This window comes from Maylandia zebra, linkage group LG4 (genome assembly GCF_041146795.1).
Source record: "Maylandia zebra isolate NMK-2024a linkage group LG4, Mzebra_GT3a, whole genome shotgun sequence".
In the NCBI taxonomy this organism is placed as follows: Eukaryota; Metazoa; Chordata; class Actinopteri; order Cichliformes; family Cichlidae; genus Maylandia; species Maylandia zebra.
In genome coordinates this window covers 35,764,485-35,781,658 of record NC_135170.1, presented here as the reverse complement: position 1 = coordinate 35,781,658, position 17,174 = coordinate 35,764,485, and the positions used below count along the sequence as shown (strand labels likewise).

Sequence of the window (17,174 nt, the reverse complement as noted above, 5' to 3'; positions counted from 1 at the left end):
CCCCTGTGGGACAATAAAGACAATAAAATAAAGTGAGTTGAATTGAAAATCCATCCATTCTTTTCCGCTCGTATCCTTTTGCAGGGTCGTGGGGAGCTGGAGCCTATCCCAGCTGTCTTAGAGGATACACCCCGGACAGGTCGCCACACACAGACAACCATTCACACTCACATTCACACCTATGGCCACTAACTGCATGTGTTTGCACTGTGGGAGGACGCCGGAGTACCCGGACAGAACCCACACAAACATGCAAACTCCGCACAGAAAGACCCCGGCCTGAACTCAGGACCTTGCTGTGAGGCCACTGTGCTGCCCATGAATTGAGAATCTCAGATATTTTATTTGTAGATAGTACTCATACGCAGATCAACATAGCGAACACTTCTAGAAGCAAAATATTCAAACAAAAAAAGATTTAAAAAAATGAGAAATAGGGGGCGCTAGTGAGGCATGTGCGAGTGTAGACGTCCCTCGTCAAAATGACTTTAAGAAAATCTTTTAATGCTCTCAAAAGCACGTCAAACCCATCTTTTCGCCAAATTCATAACCTGCTGATTACTGTGGATATATTTCTGGGAGCCTTTCAACAATGGTGAAGCCCAAACTTCAGAAGAGCGATCGATGTAGGCCTGGAAGCCTCTTCGGACTCAGCTGGTGGGGACCCCACGCCTGCACTGGAAAAGGATGAATGTGAGCCGTCGAATAAACTGCTACTAACTGCTATGACTAGCTTGTGTTCAGAGATAAATACAATCAAGCCTAAATTGTGCACCACACTGGACACTCACATGTTAGAGATTTCTACCACCATAAGAGGCGAGGTATCATCCTTGAACCAGAGCATCCAGGCCTCAATTTCGGACATAAAAAGCGACGTGGCCAAGCACGATAACACTTTGACTGAACTGCAGGCCTGTGCCTCAAACCACTCTGACACCATCGCCATTCTCCAGGCCACTGTGGAGCGTTTGTCTACAGAGTTAAAGAAGTTAGATGAGAAATGTGAAGATCTTGAGGCACAATCCAGGAGGAATAATGTAAGAATCACGAGAATACCAGACGGCATAGAAGGACCCAGAATGAGTTTGTTCCACAACTTTTGGCGGGGGCGCTATCTCTCGAGGAGAAGCCGCTAATCGATCGACCACATAGAGAAAAAAATTTAACATTTAAAAAATAGGAAAACACGAGGAAAACTAACTTTGAATCTGAGCTTAAGTAAATCCCTCAGAGGCTGGATTATGTCTTCAGTACAAAGATGATGTGGCTAACTTATCCGGTCGTTAAGTGATGACGTGACGAATCCTACTTCCGGGTCTAAAGTAGTCTGCGTTTAATATGGCTTTTGTGTTTTTAACATGTTTAATGTTTTGTATTTTCTTCTATTTGATCTCAAAAAGCTCCTAAAACAGTCAGTGATCACTGTTGACCTCCCTCGGCTTTTATTACCACTAATCATTTATTTAAGCTCAGTTTTTAAAACCTTAGGATGTAACTACAGCCCAGCCCATGCAGCAGTATATGAATGACTAACCTCGTATTGTGGATGGATTATCTCAGTTGTTCTCCTGGCTGAAGTTTGGTCCTTTTACAGCATCCTGCCATGCGATTACATTTGTTCCTGACCACCGAGAACACTCACGTTAACTTTTATCGAGTGGAAAAAAAGTTAGCTTGTTTATATTATGCTAACATAGCTGTGTCGCTAGCGATCACGTAGCACATCATTATATACCAGCTAGCCAAACTTCAGTAACCCTACAAACGTCACTGCTGTTTAGTTTTCTGTCTTCATTTATGTTGACAGAGGTTAATATCTGTTATTAACCTCTGTGTCTCTTCCACAGCATGTCTTTATCCTGTCTTCCTTCTCTCACCCCAACCGGTCGCAGCAGATGGCCCCGCCCCTCCCTGAGCCTGGTTCTGCCGGAGGTTTCTTCCTGTTAAAAGGGAGTTTTTCCTTCCCACTGTTGCCAAAGTGCTGCTCATAGGGGGTCATATGATTGTTGGGTTTTTCTCTGTATCTATGAAGCGCCTTGAGGCGACTTATGTTGTGATTTGGCGCTATATAAATAAAATTGAATTGAATTGAATTGAATGTTGGAAGTGATAACAGAGCTGTACGTTTTAATTTGTTTCCAAAACCCCGCAGTCAGGACATGCTATATTGTATTTAGATAGAAGCTAGCGAGCTAACTCCCTGCTAACTTCTAACTCCGTTAAATGTCATAAATTCCGTTTTCATGGATGCCTGGATGTTGAACTCAATTGTTACACCTGGTAGAGCAGAACGCTGATCATTTTATTAAAGATGAAAGACTTTAGACAGTTTTTCAACTCTCAGTAATGCCATAGTGATCGTTTGATATATGGACCTGCAGCGGAGTTTAGGCCCAGACACGGCTAGTGACGTCAGACTGAACGACCGGATTAGCTCAGCTAACTGCACACAGTTGGTACAGAAAAAGGCGGGAAAACCAACTGCCATCCAGCGTGAGACACAGACATGGAAGCCTGTTGATTTAGTCTCAGCGTCTGTCCTGTACAAGAGTAAAACTCAGCATCTCAACACTATGAGACACATTTACAGAACAGCTAATGATGACTTTATATCTCATAAGGTCCTGTTTGTATCTGATAGCTCACTCTGCATCCCAAAGACATGATCGCTGTCACATCCAGGTAGCTTTGCATCTCGTGGCCCCGACTCTGTATCGTGTAAGATAACTAACTGTCCCACAAAGGCAGCCTAGTAATGATGCTGTATTTTAAGTCTGTGTGTCTTTTAGTATCTCGAGGCAGAAGCAGACTTCAGTTTCTGTATTTCGAGTCTTTTGGCCTTTTTTTCTGTAAGTAAAACATCAGACGTCGTCCTCAGAAACTTAAATCAGTGCTTCTGACTGTTGGATGCACTTTTCTGAGTCCATCCTATAGTCGTCCTCTCTCTGCTTAATCCACTGCAGTCCTGAACACTGAGTAAAAATAAAAAAGACTCCTGCTTCCACCCACCTACATTGACTTACAGCAGCCCGAGGCAGCGACGGCTGGAACATGTCAGCAAAACCTCAAAACGCCCTGTGACCGTCCTGCGCAGGAATCATTGCTCTGCAGCAGCGAAGCCCGAGGCTGCAGGGATCACGCGTGCACAAAGGAGCGCCCCTGTGAAGGCGTTCTTTGTTAGCCAGAGTTCCTTTTATGTTTGATCAAAGCCTGGAGTTTCTGTTCGAGGAGACGGCCTGTCAAACTTTGGCGCTCTGCTCCTCCCTCAGGCTTTCCCCGCTCTGATGAATCTGACGCCTCGTTATTAAAAAGCACAAAAAAATCATCAAGTGGTGACTGCAAAACAAATATATGTTAATGAGGGGATAAAAATGGTAAAAACCTCTAATTAGTCTTTGCTTTCTGAATCACAGCGGAGCTTGAAAACATGTCAGCAGCTCTGAGAGCATTCAGCCTGACTCATTTATCACAATTTATTCTCGTGTTGTAACTGAAGCGGCGATGAAGGAGAGGATGAAGGAGAGGATCGGCGCACTCGCGCTCCTTCTGCTCCTCCAGACGAGCCGGTGCCGTCACATTTCAGCCCTCTCTGAAGTTGACGTGTTTCGGCCGCGTCATTTACCTGCCTCCCCAAAAACGCTCAGCATCTGCAGTCTGGCCGAGCTTCAGCACGAGAGGCGTACGCGTCAATGTGTTGGTTACGTATGTGTGAGCTGCAAACACATGAATTATGCATCCACGGTGCAGCGGCGGAGGAACGGCTGTTAGGGTTGCTGCTGGTTAAATCCATGAAACGATCAGACTGGAGCTGCTGCAGCGTTTTTAGGTCCCTCAGTTACTCCGAGCGACCTTCGTGGTGCTTCTGCAGACTCTGTGACCTTTCATCCCAAACCCACATCGACATCTCCATAAAAGGTGATTACGGCACGTTAGCCAAAGGAGACTTGAGCACTGTTGTCTGAAGGAAATTCACAATGAAAATATTTGTTTTCGTTCCAGCCTAAGCCGGCTTTCAGCCTCCAGTAAACAACATGATTCACTAAAAAAGACGAGAAATAATTCAGCCCCAGATTTGTTCTTCAGAGAGAGAATTAAGAGATTTAAGAGACGTGGAGAAAATATTTCAGTCCATCTGACAGAACCAAAACATGCTGTGATGTCACGCAGAGGTTTCTCAGCCCTGCTTTATCTGCACTACTGTGCATCCACGCAGGGGTGTTGATCTGGTCAGGTATGTAGCAGAGGGGTTGTTCGTGAGTTTCAGCTGCTTTGGTGTTCATTAAAATAACAACAGGGGCAACAATGAGTGGGATCATCCTGACAGGGAGCAGCGCAAAGGCAGAAACATACAAAAAGAGCTTTGGATGTCCTCCAGGAAGCCTGGAGATACATCTGGAGATCCTCACCGAGCCGACAGAGCCTGAGCTGGAGGATGAAGCTGCTCACAACACGCATTCACTTTCAAACTCATTGCAGGCTTTTGTTCTCTATAGTGTTGTGTTTGCATGTTTGAATACAATTTTGAAGCCATTTTCCTGCAAAATATAAATGAATGAAGGGTAACTGTAGACTGACAGCTGTGATGGTCCTCTGTGCTGTGTTACAGGCCTAACGGTGGATAACCGAGAAGCAAAAACAAATCCAAACCTCAAAAGCATCACTGGGACCGTGACAGTGGCGAGTCACGATATTTTTGAGCCTCATGAAATGTATGAAAACAGACTTGAGACGGAGCGCCGTGCAGGAAGCAGCCTCAGGGTGACGTTAAACAGATGTGTACAGATGCAGGGTGACACACGCACACAGACACATGCCGACAGCGAGGCTCACTGCAGTCGTCGCTGTCGGAGCTGTTGATCTCCACCGACGTGTCCACGCTGCTGGTCAGGGATAGGGACCCGCCCCCGCCGGGCCTGCCCTGGGCCAACAGAGGAGACAGGAGGTGAGACCCGCCCATTCCCGAGGCCACCGAGCCGGGGCTGAGGGACGGCGGCGGGGACACGGCGGGGTTGGGGGAGACGGGGGTGGGGGAGGTGGGGGACAGGCGGGGGAAGTAGGCGGAGATCTGGCGGATGGGTCTGATGGGGCCGGGGCAAACGTCTATGGCCATGTGTTCCTGGATGGAGATGCTGAGCTTCTTTCCTCTCCGAACCGTCATAGAGTCTGAAGACAAACAAACAAACAAACAAACCTGTTTACTCACTGAGAGCTTTGATCTCAGCACATTAACAGCATTTAAATTCAGATTGTTTCGTTTATTGTGGTTTTTTTAGTTTAAACTAGATTGGTTCAAATACAGATGAATTAGATTTAGATTAATAATAATTAACTTTGATTTATTGGTTTAACTTTATGTGGGTTTAATTGAGTTTACTTTGGTTACAGTTATATTATTAAGTTGGTTTAGTTGAGTTTAAATTTGGGTTAGTTTGGATTAGTAGTCTGGTTTATTGTCCCTGCTTTGGTTCGTTAACCCAGTTAGTTACAGACCCAGAATAAGTGTTTAACCCAACAGTTTCCTAAACCTGAGCGAGCATTATGAACACTGACTGACACACAAACATCTGATCTGACTTTCTTTACGTGTCCTTAAGGAGACATTCATGAAGCCGGGTCTGGATATCCGTTTGGACTCATTTGTTTGAAGTGACTCACAGAAAAACTGAATAAAAGCTGAATGGATCTGTTGTGATGAACACCTGAGGAACACTTGAGTGCGTTTGATGTCAGATTTCAAAGGAAATAGCACGAGGCGTTTGACAAATTAGTCACGGGAAAGGTGTTGCTGCTGTCACAGGACTTAATTGAGCCACCAGGAGATGAAAAGAATTTGAAGGGAGCCTCAGATTTTAGGCGGTTCATGACTAATTATCCCAGATTTTTCTTCCTGGCAATGAAAGGAGAAATTGTCGTCATATTTTGAGGAGAATCTCTGACAGTCACGGCCCTGAAGACACGATCATTTTAAGGGTTCTTTGTAGTGAATTGTACCTGCGATCTATCAGAGATACCTCATCACACGGCGCTGCTTTCTAAGAACTGAATGTGACGAGCTTCAGGTTACATCAGGTAAAATAATGGCAGTGAGCAGTGGAGCCTGTCCCAGCACTCATAGCTGTGAGCGGCGGCGCACACCTGGACAGGTTACCCATGTGCCGCAGGGTGAACACAGAGACAGACGGCCAGTCACACCCTGTTAGCTGCATTTCATTACAAAATAAAATCCACGAGGAAAAAACACTTTGACTCTTCCTTCTGTTTGGTCTTATTATCCTCGCCCAGCTTTTCCTCCTTTCTGAATAACTGCACTGTAATTATACACTTTGTTTCCCCAACCTATGCTATTTAAAACATCCTCAGCTGTCTCTGGATGACTCGAGTAAGGATGTCTCAAACTGCTGCAGCAGTTTGTTCAATAATCCTCTGACCTGAAATTAAATGCAGTGTTTCATTTGACAGAAACTCGGTTTTATTTTGGCACTAACAGCACATCTCACACAGACGGAGGCAGTTTTATTGACAGCCGGCTGTAACACTGATAAATATGTTAAGCCAACTGCAGGCGACTACTGTTGTGGTCCAAAGACAGGAATAGACTCGAGCTGCAGGAGAAATATCAGCTAAACTCTGCGAAGAAGCCTCATCGCCAGCCGTCTTTATCCAGATGTTCAATCCTGTTGTCACTTTTACAGCTGCTGATCTCTATGAACATGCCGGGTCAGAGATGAAGATCTGGACCAGCTGACTAACAGCAGGCAAAGAAAACTAGCATTGGATTAACGGGGAAGAGTACAGTCCAAGATCCAAGACCCAACCAGGCAACCCACATCATCACTGAAAGATCAGAGTCATAGTCCACTTTATTTATGCAGCACCAAACTACAACAACGGTCACCCCAAGGTGCTTTATATTAGACGTCAGTACAATAATATAGATGAAACCCAACAATTATATGACCCCGAGCACTTTGGCGACAGTGAGAAGGAAAAACTTTGTTTTAACAGGAAGAGAGACGGGTGCAGTGAAAATCAGCAGGGCTGAGCGGACGTAGACCGGGATACAAGTCAGGACACATCAAACATGTGAGCAGAATATCCCAAATTAAACACAGCAAACAAACCAAAGTCAAGACCAGAGTGAGTTAAATATCAAGTTCAAACCAGGCTGGACTTTAAGTGTTGCCGGACGAGTCTGATCAAAAGAAGACACGAAAACCTGTCGATGTCACTGAAAGCAGAGATACTCCTCAGAGTGACATGAGTGAGCTGACAGAGTGACAGAAAGTCGTGGAAGTCTTTCCACGGGTGTCTGTCTCCACAGGAATGACGAGGCCAAGTCTCAGCCCGGTGCTGCCAATCAAACGCACCCGATTGGCTGATCATCACCAGTGTGAGCACATCTGTAGAGCTGAGGTTTCTGATGTTTGCAGGTCTGGAGCGTTCAGGTGTGTTAACAGCGACACAGTCGTCCCAGGAGTGGACGTCCCAGCAAATTCAGCCTGAGTAAAAACCCAGGAGCTCCATCTCAGACTCCACAGGCCCCAGTCAAAGGTTAAAGGTTAAACGTAGCAGCACAGTTAGAAACAGACTGAGCTGAAAGTCTGTCCATGAAGCACAAAACCAAACTCATAAGACCTCAGAGCAGCTGTGAGCGCGGCGCTGGAGGGATGATGGTTTGGGTACCTCGGGGTCACTGAGTGGACCGTGAGCTCCTTCATCAACAGCAGAGTGTTGGACCTCAGCGACACAAACAGAAACACCTGTGTGGACGGACACCTGCTGCGTTCATCAGCCCGGCTGTGCTCGAGGGAGTTAAAGATGCAGAAAAGGATCAGCGCAGCTGTTTAAGCTCAGAGCTAACAGTCAGGAGGCGAGCGTGTTCGATCCCCGTGTTAAAGGAAACCCTTTTCTTCTGTTTGACACATGGTAGTCCTGACAGCAGCTCCACGCCGCTGCAGCAGCTGACAGCAGGTGTTTAACGAGGAGTGTGTGTGTCTGACACATGAAAAAGAGGGAAAGAGGGAGGGTTCATAGAAAGCACAAAGAAAAGGTGTCGCAGCAGGACGCCGACACACATGGGCCGATGAAAACAGGAAGTTTAACGACCACAGTCCTGTAAGGAGGTGTGGACATAACGGGGGGGAAATCACACGACCAGAACGACCCGAGAGTGAAAAGTTAGCTCGCTAACAACACACACACACAGCCTGCAGGTTGCATGAACAGCAGGGGGAAGTCAAACAGCTTCTTGGGCCTCGAGCCAGAATATTTAATCAGCGAGCCCCTGAGGGGAGACCTCCACCTGCTGCAACAGCGAGACAGGTGAGACGCCTGAACGCAGCTCAGACTGCAGAGCGAGGCCTCAGCAGCGTTAGCAATGAGAACAAACCGCAGTCAGAACGGCTCACCTCAGCTCCAATGTGTTTGCTTTAGAGCAGCTTTGCTCTCAGATTAAACAGATCTTTGAGTCAGGCTCACGTTTGTGCAACTTTCATTTAGTTTGTGTGAAGGAAGCTCGAGGAGAAATACTGAGCTACAGGTGAGCTAAACGAGTCCAAGAAAACAGTTCAGAGATCTGCTGTAAATAAGCAAAAGCTCTGCCATCACGTTTACATCTCTGTACACGCCAGAAACCACGTCAGATTGTGCATCAGGCTGGAAACGTGTTTATTTCTGCTGCAACGTTTAACATAGGAGTCTGCTGGAGCCCCTAGTGGACGTCGGATGAACTGCAGGCGTCGGCTTCATTTCAAACATTGTTTTATCTGCAGGCTGAATAAAAACCACATAGATAAATGCAAAGTCCCTCTGAATTCAACATGCACTGTTATTATTTTTAGAAATTGACGCTGATGACGTCAGCATCCTGTTCTATTTAAAATATCTTTATTTACTGTGCAGATTAAAACGCCTGATTACATTTCATAATAAAACCTTCTAGACTTTATGTTCCAAAGCCTGAACACAAAGTCAGTTAGTCATCTTGCTCCTGAGTGAGAGAGCTGAATCCTCACGCTTTGACCTTTCAGAGTAATTTTCGTGGTCAAATGTGGCGCCAACAGCCCTCCAGACCCGAGGAGTGCAGATCGCCGCCGCAGGCTCGAGTGGACGCTGAGTGACCGCACAGGTCGAGGTAAACCGTGTCAGAGGTATTACACGATGATTCACTTTAACATTTACCTGTGAATATGATACAAAAACACATTTTATGGGACTTTCAGTGGTTTCTGCTGCAGCACACGTATGACTCATGCCTTGAAGTGCTGATTATAAGAAATGCTTAAGATTGCTTATTCAAGGTAAAGTCTTTTAACTAAAGGCCATGATGAAGCAGAAAAGCTTTCTCAGAGTTTCTTCTATGTGGAGCATAAAGCAGCGAGTGCTGCCTCTGCTCGAACACTCTGGGGACGCTAAACAACACCAATAAATATGCAACTCCAAACCAGCTCCACCCTCAGGAGAGCCGACTCGATTTAACCAGGAAAAATGCACAACAGGCAAAATAAAAGTACGCAAGTCACTGCTTCGACCGCCAGTGTCATCCTCCATGTTTTTCTGCTTTATTTACTCCACAAAGACTAAAATTCAAAATCTTACATTTGTATTTCCTTCTATTACTGGCTTATATAGAAGGCCACGCATTAAATTATTAAAATAGATTAATTAATAAATCAATATGCCATGAAATGCATTATTATTGCTTTTGGTTGTATTACACTATATCCCCTCTATTTATGTACTCTGTGTGTAATCCATTACTTTGTTTATTAGATATCCATCTCACGGGAACCAGCAGCCCTCTCTCTCTGTCAGCCACCTCATTCATTTCCTGTTTTACTTTGATAGCTGGTCGTCTCTGTTTTTGAGTTTCACTTCCTCCTCGTTGTCTTGATTGTGTTCAGCTGTTTCTCGTTGCCCTCCTGTGTTCGTCCCTGTCTTTGCCTGCCGGTGCTGGTTCTGGTCACCGTGTTACTCCCTGTGCACTCTTGGATCTTACAGCCGGGTCTTTGACATTAAAAGTTTGATATTTGTTCCTGAGCTCTGCCTCCCTCGTTCTGCGACTCGAGTTAGGAAACTCTCTCTGTAGTTTTTGACAGATGCTGTTCAGTCTGTCTGTAAATCTCCCACTGCCTCCCTCTCTGACTTCTGCATTTGTTGCACCAACATGGAGTCAGCATCCACCCTTTTCTGACTGCGAGCTGTGGCCTCAGATGTGGATGCTGATTCTCATCCCGTCTGCAAACTGCATCAGAGTGTGAGGGTGGATAATCCCTGCAGTTATGAACACGCATTACATTACAGCAGATTGAATAAAAATGTAATAGTTTTAATAATATTATAATAATAATATTATCAGCCTTCGTTCGTGCACTGATGACAGCACTGAGGTAAATTGAATGTAGCGCGGCTCAAACCTGATTGAAACCTGATTACAGGTTTGTTAATCCTCTGCGAGCCGAGGCTGGAGAACAGAACTGTTCAGTTTGTGACAACATTTAATCGTGCTCCTTATTCTGTTTAACGAGCGCGTGTTTTTCAGCTTAGCGGTGTTATGTTGAGATTCGTGTCCACAAACTGAAGACTTCTGCTGTTAAATGAGCGCGGCGGCGAGGACGATGCAGCTGTAAGGAGATGCAAGCTGCTCGTTTGGGTTTAGATGAAGTGTAGAAACCGTTCGGGGGGTTTTTAAAGCTCAGTTTTCACCAGGCTGAGAAGATGTTCACAAACACACACAGTCTTGTAATGACTAGTTCACCTTCTGCTCTGAGACCACCTCAGAGTGAAAGGAGGCAGAGGCCTTGTCATTAGCCCAAAATGTTCAACAGCTGGCTCCAGTTATCTAACGCCTGAGCTTGGCCCTGCAGCTTCTTTCTTGTTAAGTGATCATAAAGAGAGAGGACGACTCAGATGTCCGACAGGACATTTAAGCAGTGGGAGATTTCACACGCTGTGTAATTGGAAGGAGATCATGCTTGTTTAAGTGTCTCTTCCTTAGAAACTCTGCAGGGCGTCCTTAACAAAGCCGGAGCAGAACCTCGAGTCGAACATGCACGCGCCGATCAAACAAAAGATTTGGGATTGGACGCGTCCTGCACATGATGTTGCTTATTGTTCTTAAGTATTCCACTTAAACCAGTGGAGCAGACAGGGTAAGAGATTAGGAGCTAACGACCTGCTGCTGGATGCAGTTTGGAGAATGCACCAGTTTTGTTTTTGTGTTTTACTCGGAGATCTGAGGAGAGATTCTGCTGTGTTGCTTGGTTCGGCCCTCAGAGAAGAGCTCCAAATAAAATTAACAGAATAAATCCTCATTCTGTGTGTTCGGCCTGCAGGAAGCTTGAAGCTTGTTTTCAGGCAGAAGTAGTGCAGTCCTATTAGCAACACACAAGACAGAAACAGCAGGGTCACAAAGCATTGCAAGTGTCTGCGATGCTCCTTCAGTTCCCAAAACAAAAACACACACAGAGCTCACGAATTTACACGTTAGCTACACCTAACAACCAGCAAAACACCTGTATACGAAAGATGGTCATAATCAACCCAATGGTTAGATTCAAACAGCACAAACAGGTCCAGAGGTGCAGCTCAGGTGAAGCTAGCAGACAGTTAGCAACTAGAGTCACCTGTGTCACCATCCACCTGTCAGTCACAGAGGCCACTCCCCTAATAATACAAACTTTAATCCTTAATACAATTTAAAAAGGTGAGTTATAAAAACAGGTGCCATGAAGGGGACATGATCCACAGAGACCAAACTGTTTGTGTATCAGCCTGTAAACATGTTTATTTCTGCTGTAAGGATTTAACATGAGGGTCTATGGGGACTGACTCACAGCTGCCTCAGCTGGACATCAGGGGAACTGCAGGTGCTGGGGCTTCATTTTTCATCCTTAGATGCTAATGTTTGGGCCATAGCGCTTTATTAACGGGGAAAACTACGTTTTCTAGATAAAATCTCAATTCTAATCAGCTATTTTATTCTATTTAATTTATCCTATTCTATTGTTTTTCTTAATTGTTGCTGCTCTTAACTTTGTACTGTCCACTTTCTGCCGTGACCAAGCAAATTTCCCACTTGTGGGACTAATAAAGGTTTATCTTATCTTATCTTATCTTATCTTATCTTATCTTATCTTATCTTATCTTATCTTATCTTCATTCACCTAATTTTCCAGGGAAGAAGAGTGAGCTTTGAGATGCTCAAGCATTTCAGCATCAACATTTTAACTTTACTGAATTTAATTTGAACTTAATTTCATGAGAAGTCAAATTTATTAGGCTGTTCTTGAACGCTAATCACTTTGTCCCACTGAGGAGATCTCCAGGCATCGTGTAAAATTTCAAAATGTAATGAGGATGTAATTATAAATTAGAAGTCACACATCTGAGACGCCGTCTCCTGGGTTTAAAGCTTCCTGTTTTGATTTTCGGGCCCTTCCCACTCTGTCACGTGTGTTTGCTTCCCGAGTGTCTGCGGCGCTCGGGGCCGTCATGTTTAATTCAGGGGGAGGTGGCGTTTATCAGCCAAAACATTCTCCCACATGAAAGTGAAACCTGGTGCCCGTCCAGTGTTAGATATGCAGTCACAGCGGGATTACTGGTGAGACTTCGACACAGGGGAGGATCTTAATGAAGACACACAAAACGCCTCTCCCTGCCGCCACTCACTCGTGCCGGTCTCGTTCCCACCCTGGAGTCTGCAGACGCTCTCCCCTCCCCGCTTGTTTTTACTCGCCCTGTCACCGTTTCATGTTCCTCTCCACATTAACAGTCTCAGCCTCGCTGTGCAGAGGCGACTCGGTGGTCAGAGAGTCCTGTCACCTCATATACGCTCACCTGATGGCTGAGTGACAGGTGTGAGGGGAGCTGCAGCCGCACACGTCGCTGTGATTGGACAGATTCTGTCACTTTTCAGCTCCTGGCAGTTTCAAACCAAATTGCACGACAATAATTAAGTTCATTGTTAATTCAATCATGCACTGGAGTTTTCTCTTAATGATGACGTCACAGATCAGCTGTTTTCACAATACACCCCTTCGCCAAGGAGGCCACGCCCCTAATGGTGCAAAGAGTTTTTTAGCATCAGACATGAGGATTACTTTGAACTGTGACTCATGCAAAGCTGCTCTGCAAGGTCAGTCACTGTAGAGACAAAAGATCTGAAATTTGGAATAAGCACAAACACACAGGAACCAGCTGCTGCTCCTCCATAACTTCATTAATTACTTATGATTATTTGATTATTATTGCAGGGTTTTCATTTTTACTCTGTCTCACAGCTTCCTCTCTTCCTAAACTGAGCATCAGCTCTGTGCTGCAGAGAGGAGAGACGAGGAAACCTAATATAATTCAGTTGTTCAGCCAAAAAAAATCTCTGTTCCTCTCTGGGATTTGAAATCCTCCAGCCACAGAAAATACCACATTATAATTCATAACCAGCTGCATGCAAATCAATACCCAGGCCTGATGTTACTGGCTGATGTGAGGAAGCTGCTTTGGCACAGAAAAAGGAGGAAGGGGGGGAGCAGCAACACGTTAGCATAGCATCCATCACAAAGCGACACGCAGTCAGAAGCAGGAGGCAGCGTGATCCAAGCACACGGATTTGGACATTTGGTTTTTCGGTTGTGGTTGTTTGGTTGGAGTCAGAGAGGTTGTAATTATTTTAATGAGTTTAACGAACACACGACAGCTCGCTGGCCTCAGAAGCAAACACATCGTCATCACACTGAAGCTTGTGTGTCATCGGTCCTGTCTTCCTCACACGGCCCCTCCCTGAGCCTGGTTCTGACGGATGTTTCTTCCTGTTAAACGGAAGTTTTTCCTTCCCACTGTCACCAACTGCTTGGTCATAGAGGCTCAGCCTATTGCTGGGGTCTCTCTGTGTTCACATTATAACTGCTGCTGTGATTGGTTGCTATATAAAAAAAACTGTACTGAACTTAATTAAAAGCTGAGCGAGGCCGGGCGGTCGGTGTGCAGGTGTGCACGTGTGCATGTGTGCACGACCGTGAGCGCGCAGTCTCTGATCTCATTGTTCATCTGTGTGACGCTGCAGAAGCTTCCAGTTCGTTTTCATCATGTTCGAGGTCTGTCACATTAAAAATTATCAGACTTATCTTTGTTCTCTTTAAGTAATTAAGATGAAATTAGCTGGCTGGGCCAAGTATTAGATTTGGGACATTCGCTGGCTTGGTAGCATCCACCCATCTGTTGGAGGGTGGTGCAGCTTCCTTTGATGTTTTAACTGCTGATTTTAATTGGCCTGTTTTGTTTGGGACCAAATGGCGCCACAGCAGATCAGCAGCAGTCGCGCGAGGTGCTGCTCGGTCCTGTCTCTTTAAGAACCTCCTTCCCTAAAAGCCTACTTTCCTCTGATTGGCTAACATCCAGAAACCTGCTGAGGGGCGGTTTGTGCAGCAGAACAACTGAATAAAGAAATCTGGCTGGAACGTACGACAGAAACACGGTGAAGCATGAAGGTCCCGTTTTTCCCTGTAGAGCAAAGCCAGTGGATGACCTTTACAGCACAGCTGTATACAGGAAGGTCCCGTGAATCATTAATGACTGCACGCGTCGCTCTATAGATCAGCCCCGACAAGGAGAACCATCCACGAGGTTCTTTATTCTAAATGCCATTAATGTGGTGAGCAAACTACAGCACACTCACACAGTGAACTATACTGCTGTTTTTATCTTTTAGGCATAAAATCTTATTTTGTGCTCATTTTATATCTTTTTGTGGCAGCATTAGTGATTATTTGTAGCTACATTATACACAGGAACTCCGGCCCCAACAGTTTGGTTAATGCACTGCACTTCCATCGGGTCAGCAGAAACATAAGGTGGAAAAGTCACGTTTTAGCCTCATGCTGAACACGTTCATATCAGATCTTTCTTGTTCTTTGGCTTCGCTTCTGTTTAAGATTTCCCACTTGGTGCTAAATGGATTAAAATAAATAAATGGGTGGATATGAACCTGAAGCTAAGGGTAAACCTGTTTGGAAGTTAGGAGGTTAAATCTGCCAACGTGTTGCTTTCAGTGCTCCTCAATAACCTCGCAATAAAAAATAAACTTTTGATTAAGTTATAAGTGAACCATTGGAGTCATGTCTGTGTCCAGGTCAGTGGAAGATTAATGTTGGGATTAATTGAGCCTGACTCAGAAATGTTTAAAGGACACATCAGTTTGGCTGAAACAAAAACCAACCTTCACCCTGCAGAGGTCACATGGCTGATGTTACAGTCGATTTTTCCTTTTCCTGAAACCTGCGGTCGAGGAGCACCACCACCTCAACGACTCCTGTAACCACCTGCCCACCCAGAACTCCCGTCATCAGGTCACCCTCCTACGTTAACCACCTCTTACCCATCCCTCTTCTGTCCTTGCTCCAGAAATGGCACAACAGCCATGACCTCACCAGAGCCAATCAGGATGTCTCCAACCTGTCAGTCATTCCTTATTTATCCCCATCATCCACAATTTGCTCTGCTCTTTAAGCCTGTAAACTCACATTATTTTGTCATGGTGCTCACTATTAAAATAATATAACATGTAATTTGAATTAAAAAAAAGTGACAGGGCCTCCGTCATACTTTCATCCATTCTTTGAATAGTGGGTGGTGCCAGTTCTCCACTTAATGTCATTTTAACCATCGCAGAATAACAACAGACGAGCTCCGCTCTAACTTCGAGACAGGAAGAGGAAGGAAATCTGATTCTCCTGGTTTCCTGTTCAGTTCAGGTTTGGTTAGAGTCTCATCGCGTTCGTCTCTTCACTGGATCAGAAGCTTGAAGCGGAGCTTAGCAGACCAAAAGTCCAGCAGCTGAAAGCATCAGCATGGACAGGATTAAATATGAGTCCAAGGTCCTGATGCCACTTTTGTGCTGCTGCTCCGTGTTGGTGCTTTTGCAGTACTGCTATCCAAGTTTCGTCAATGAACAGCGAGGTCAAAGGAATAAAGTTCTGCAGAGAGAACAGATGTTTTTCAGGCAACCTGTGGAGACTTTCTTCTATTTGCAAACTGATTTCAGCTTAAAGTAGCTGAGGTACCATCGCAGCTTCAATGTCAGTGTCAGTCAGTGACGGACATGATACTGAATCATTTCCAGAGTCATCATGTGCGCTTACTTCTTTCTGTCTTTATTTCATGACGACTTTTCCACCAGAGCCAAGTTATTGAGATAAATGTTTTAAATCATCATAATTCACAGCATGCAGCACATGCATGACGTGCTAAACTGCACAAAGACCCAAACAACAGACAAAACTTAACCACAGCGATGCCACAGTTTGGTCTCTGGGCTTTATTCAGATTAACATCCAGATAAAATCCCAGAATTTAATCAAACCTGGAGCTCAGCCTCGTTGCACGGTCTGTTGCTATAGTGACCTCACAGCAGCCATATTATTGGTCAGATGCTCCAAAAGGCTCCAACAGCACAAACACGGTCCAGAGGTCCAGCTCAGGTGAAGCTAGCAGACAGCTAGCAACTACAGCCGCCTGTGTCACCATCCACCTGTCAGTCAAAGAGGCCACGCCCCTAATAATGCACACTGTAAACCTTAATACAATTTAAACAGCTGATTCGTCTGGTATGGAGGTCGAAACCAGCTGAATAAGTAAAAAAATAAATAAATAAACAACTTATCACTAATCACTTGCTTTAGTATGTTTTCGCTTTTTGTTCATATTTTTGCTCTCCCATTTAATATTTTATTTTATTTATAAATATATTAATTTAAATATTTATTTCCCAAATGGTTTCCCTCTTCACACCGTGTCCTGTACTCGTGTATCAATAATGTACGAGTCATTATTGACAAATAATGTAAATTATTACAGAAATAATTAAACAAATTCATACTTACAGTTGTATACGGAGGAAACTGAATGAGAGGTCATTTTGACAGTAAATATTTCTGTGAGGAAGCCAAACTGAATGATTTCACACTTTATTAACTGACTTGTGTGCGCATGTATTTCAACATTATTTCCTTCTATCCTCTCTTTTATTTTTTTGTCTCAATATTAATAATATTGTTGCATTTTCAGTCCTCCATAGATCACACATCACCAAAATAAGTTGATAACAACATTTAAATCTGATTTAAAATGTCAATTTTTAGCTACATGATCAATAAACAGACCATCTGAGGTTAGTGTTT

General features: G+C 44.7%; 1 protein-coding gene across 1 annotated transcript in view; it reads right to left on the bottom strand.

Moving 5' to 3' along the window:
* Positions 1–17,174, bottom strand: part of doc2a (double C2-like domains, alpha) — a 67,928-nt gene that overhangs the window by 50,365 nt on the left and 389 nt on the right. The window contains exon 2 of the mRNA XM_024802169.2: positions 4,834–5,166. Coding sequence (XP_024657937.1) covers positions 4,834–5,161 — 328 coding nt within the window. The 5' untranslated portion in view covers positions 5,162–5,166. The remainder of the gene's footprint in view (positions 1–4,833; positions 5,167–17,174) is intronic.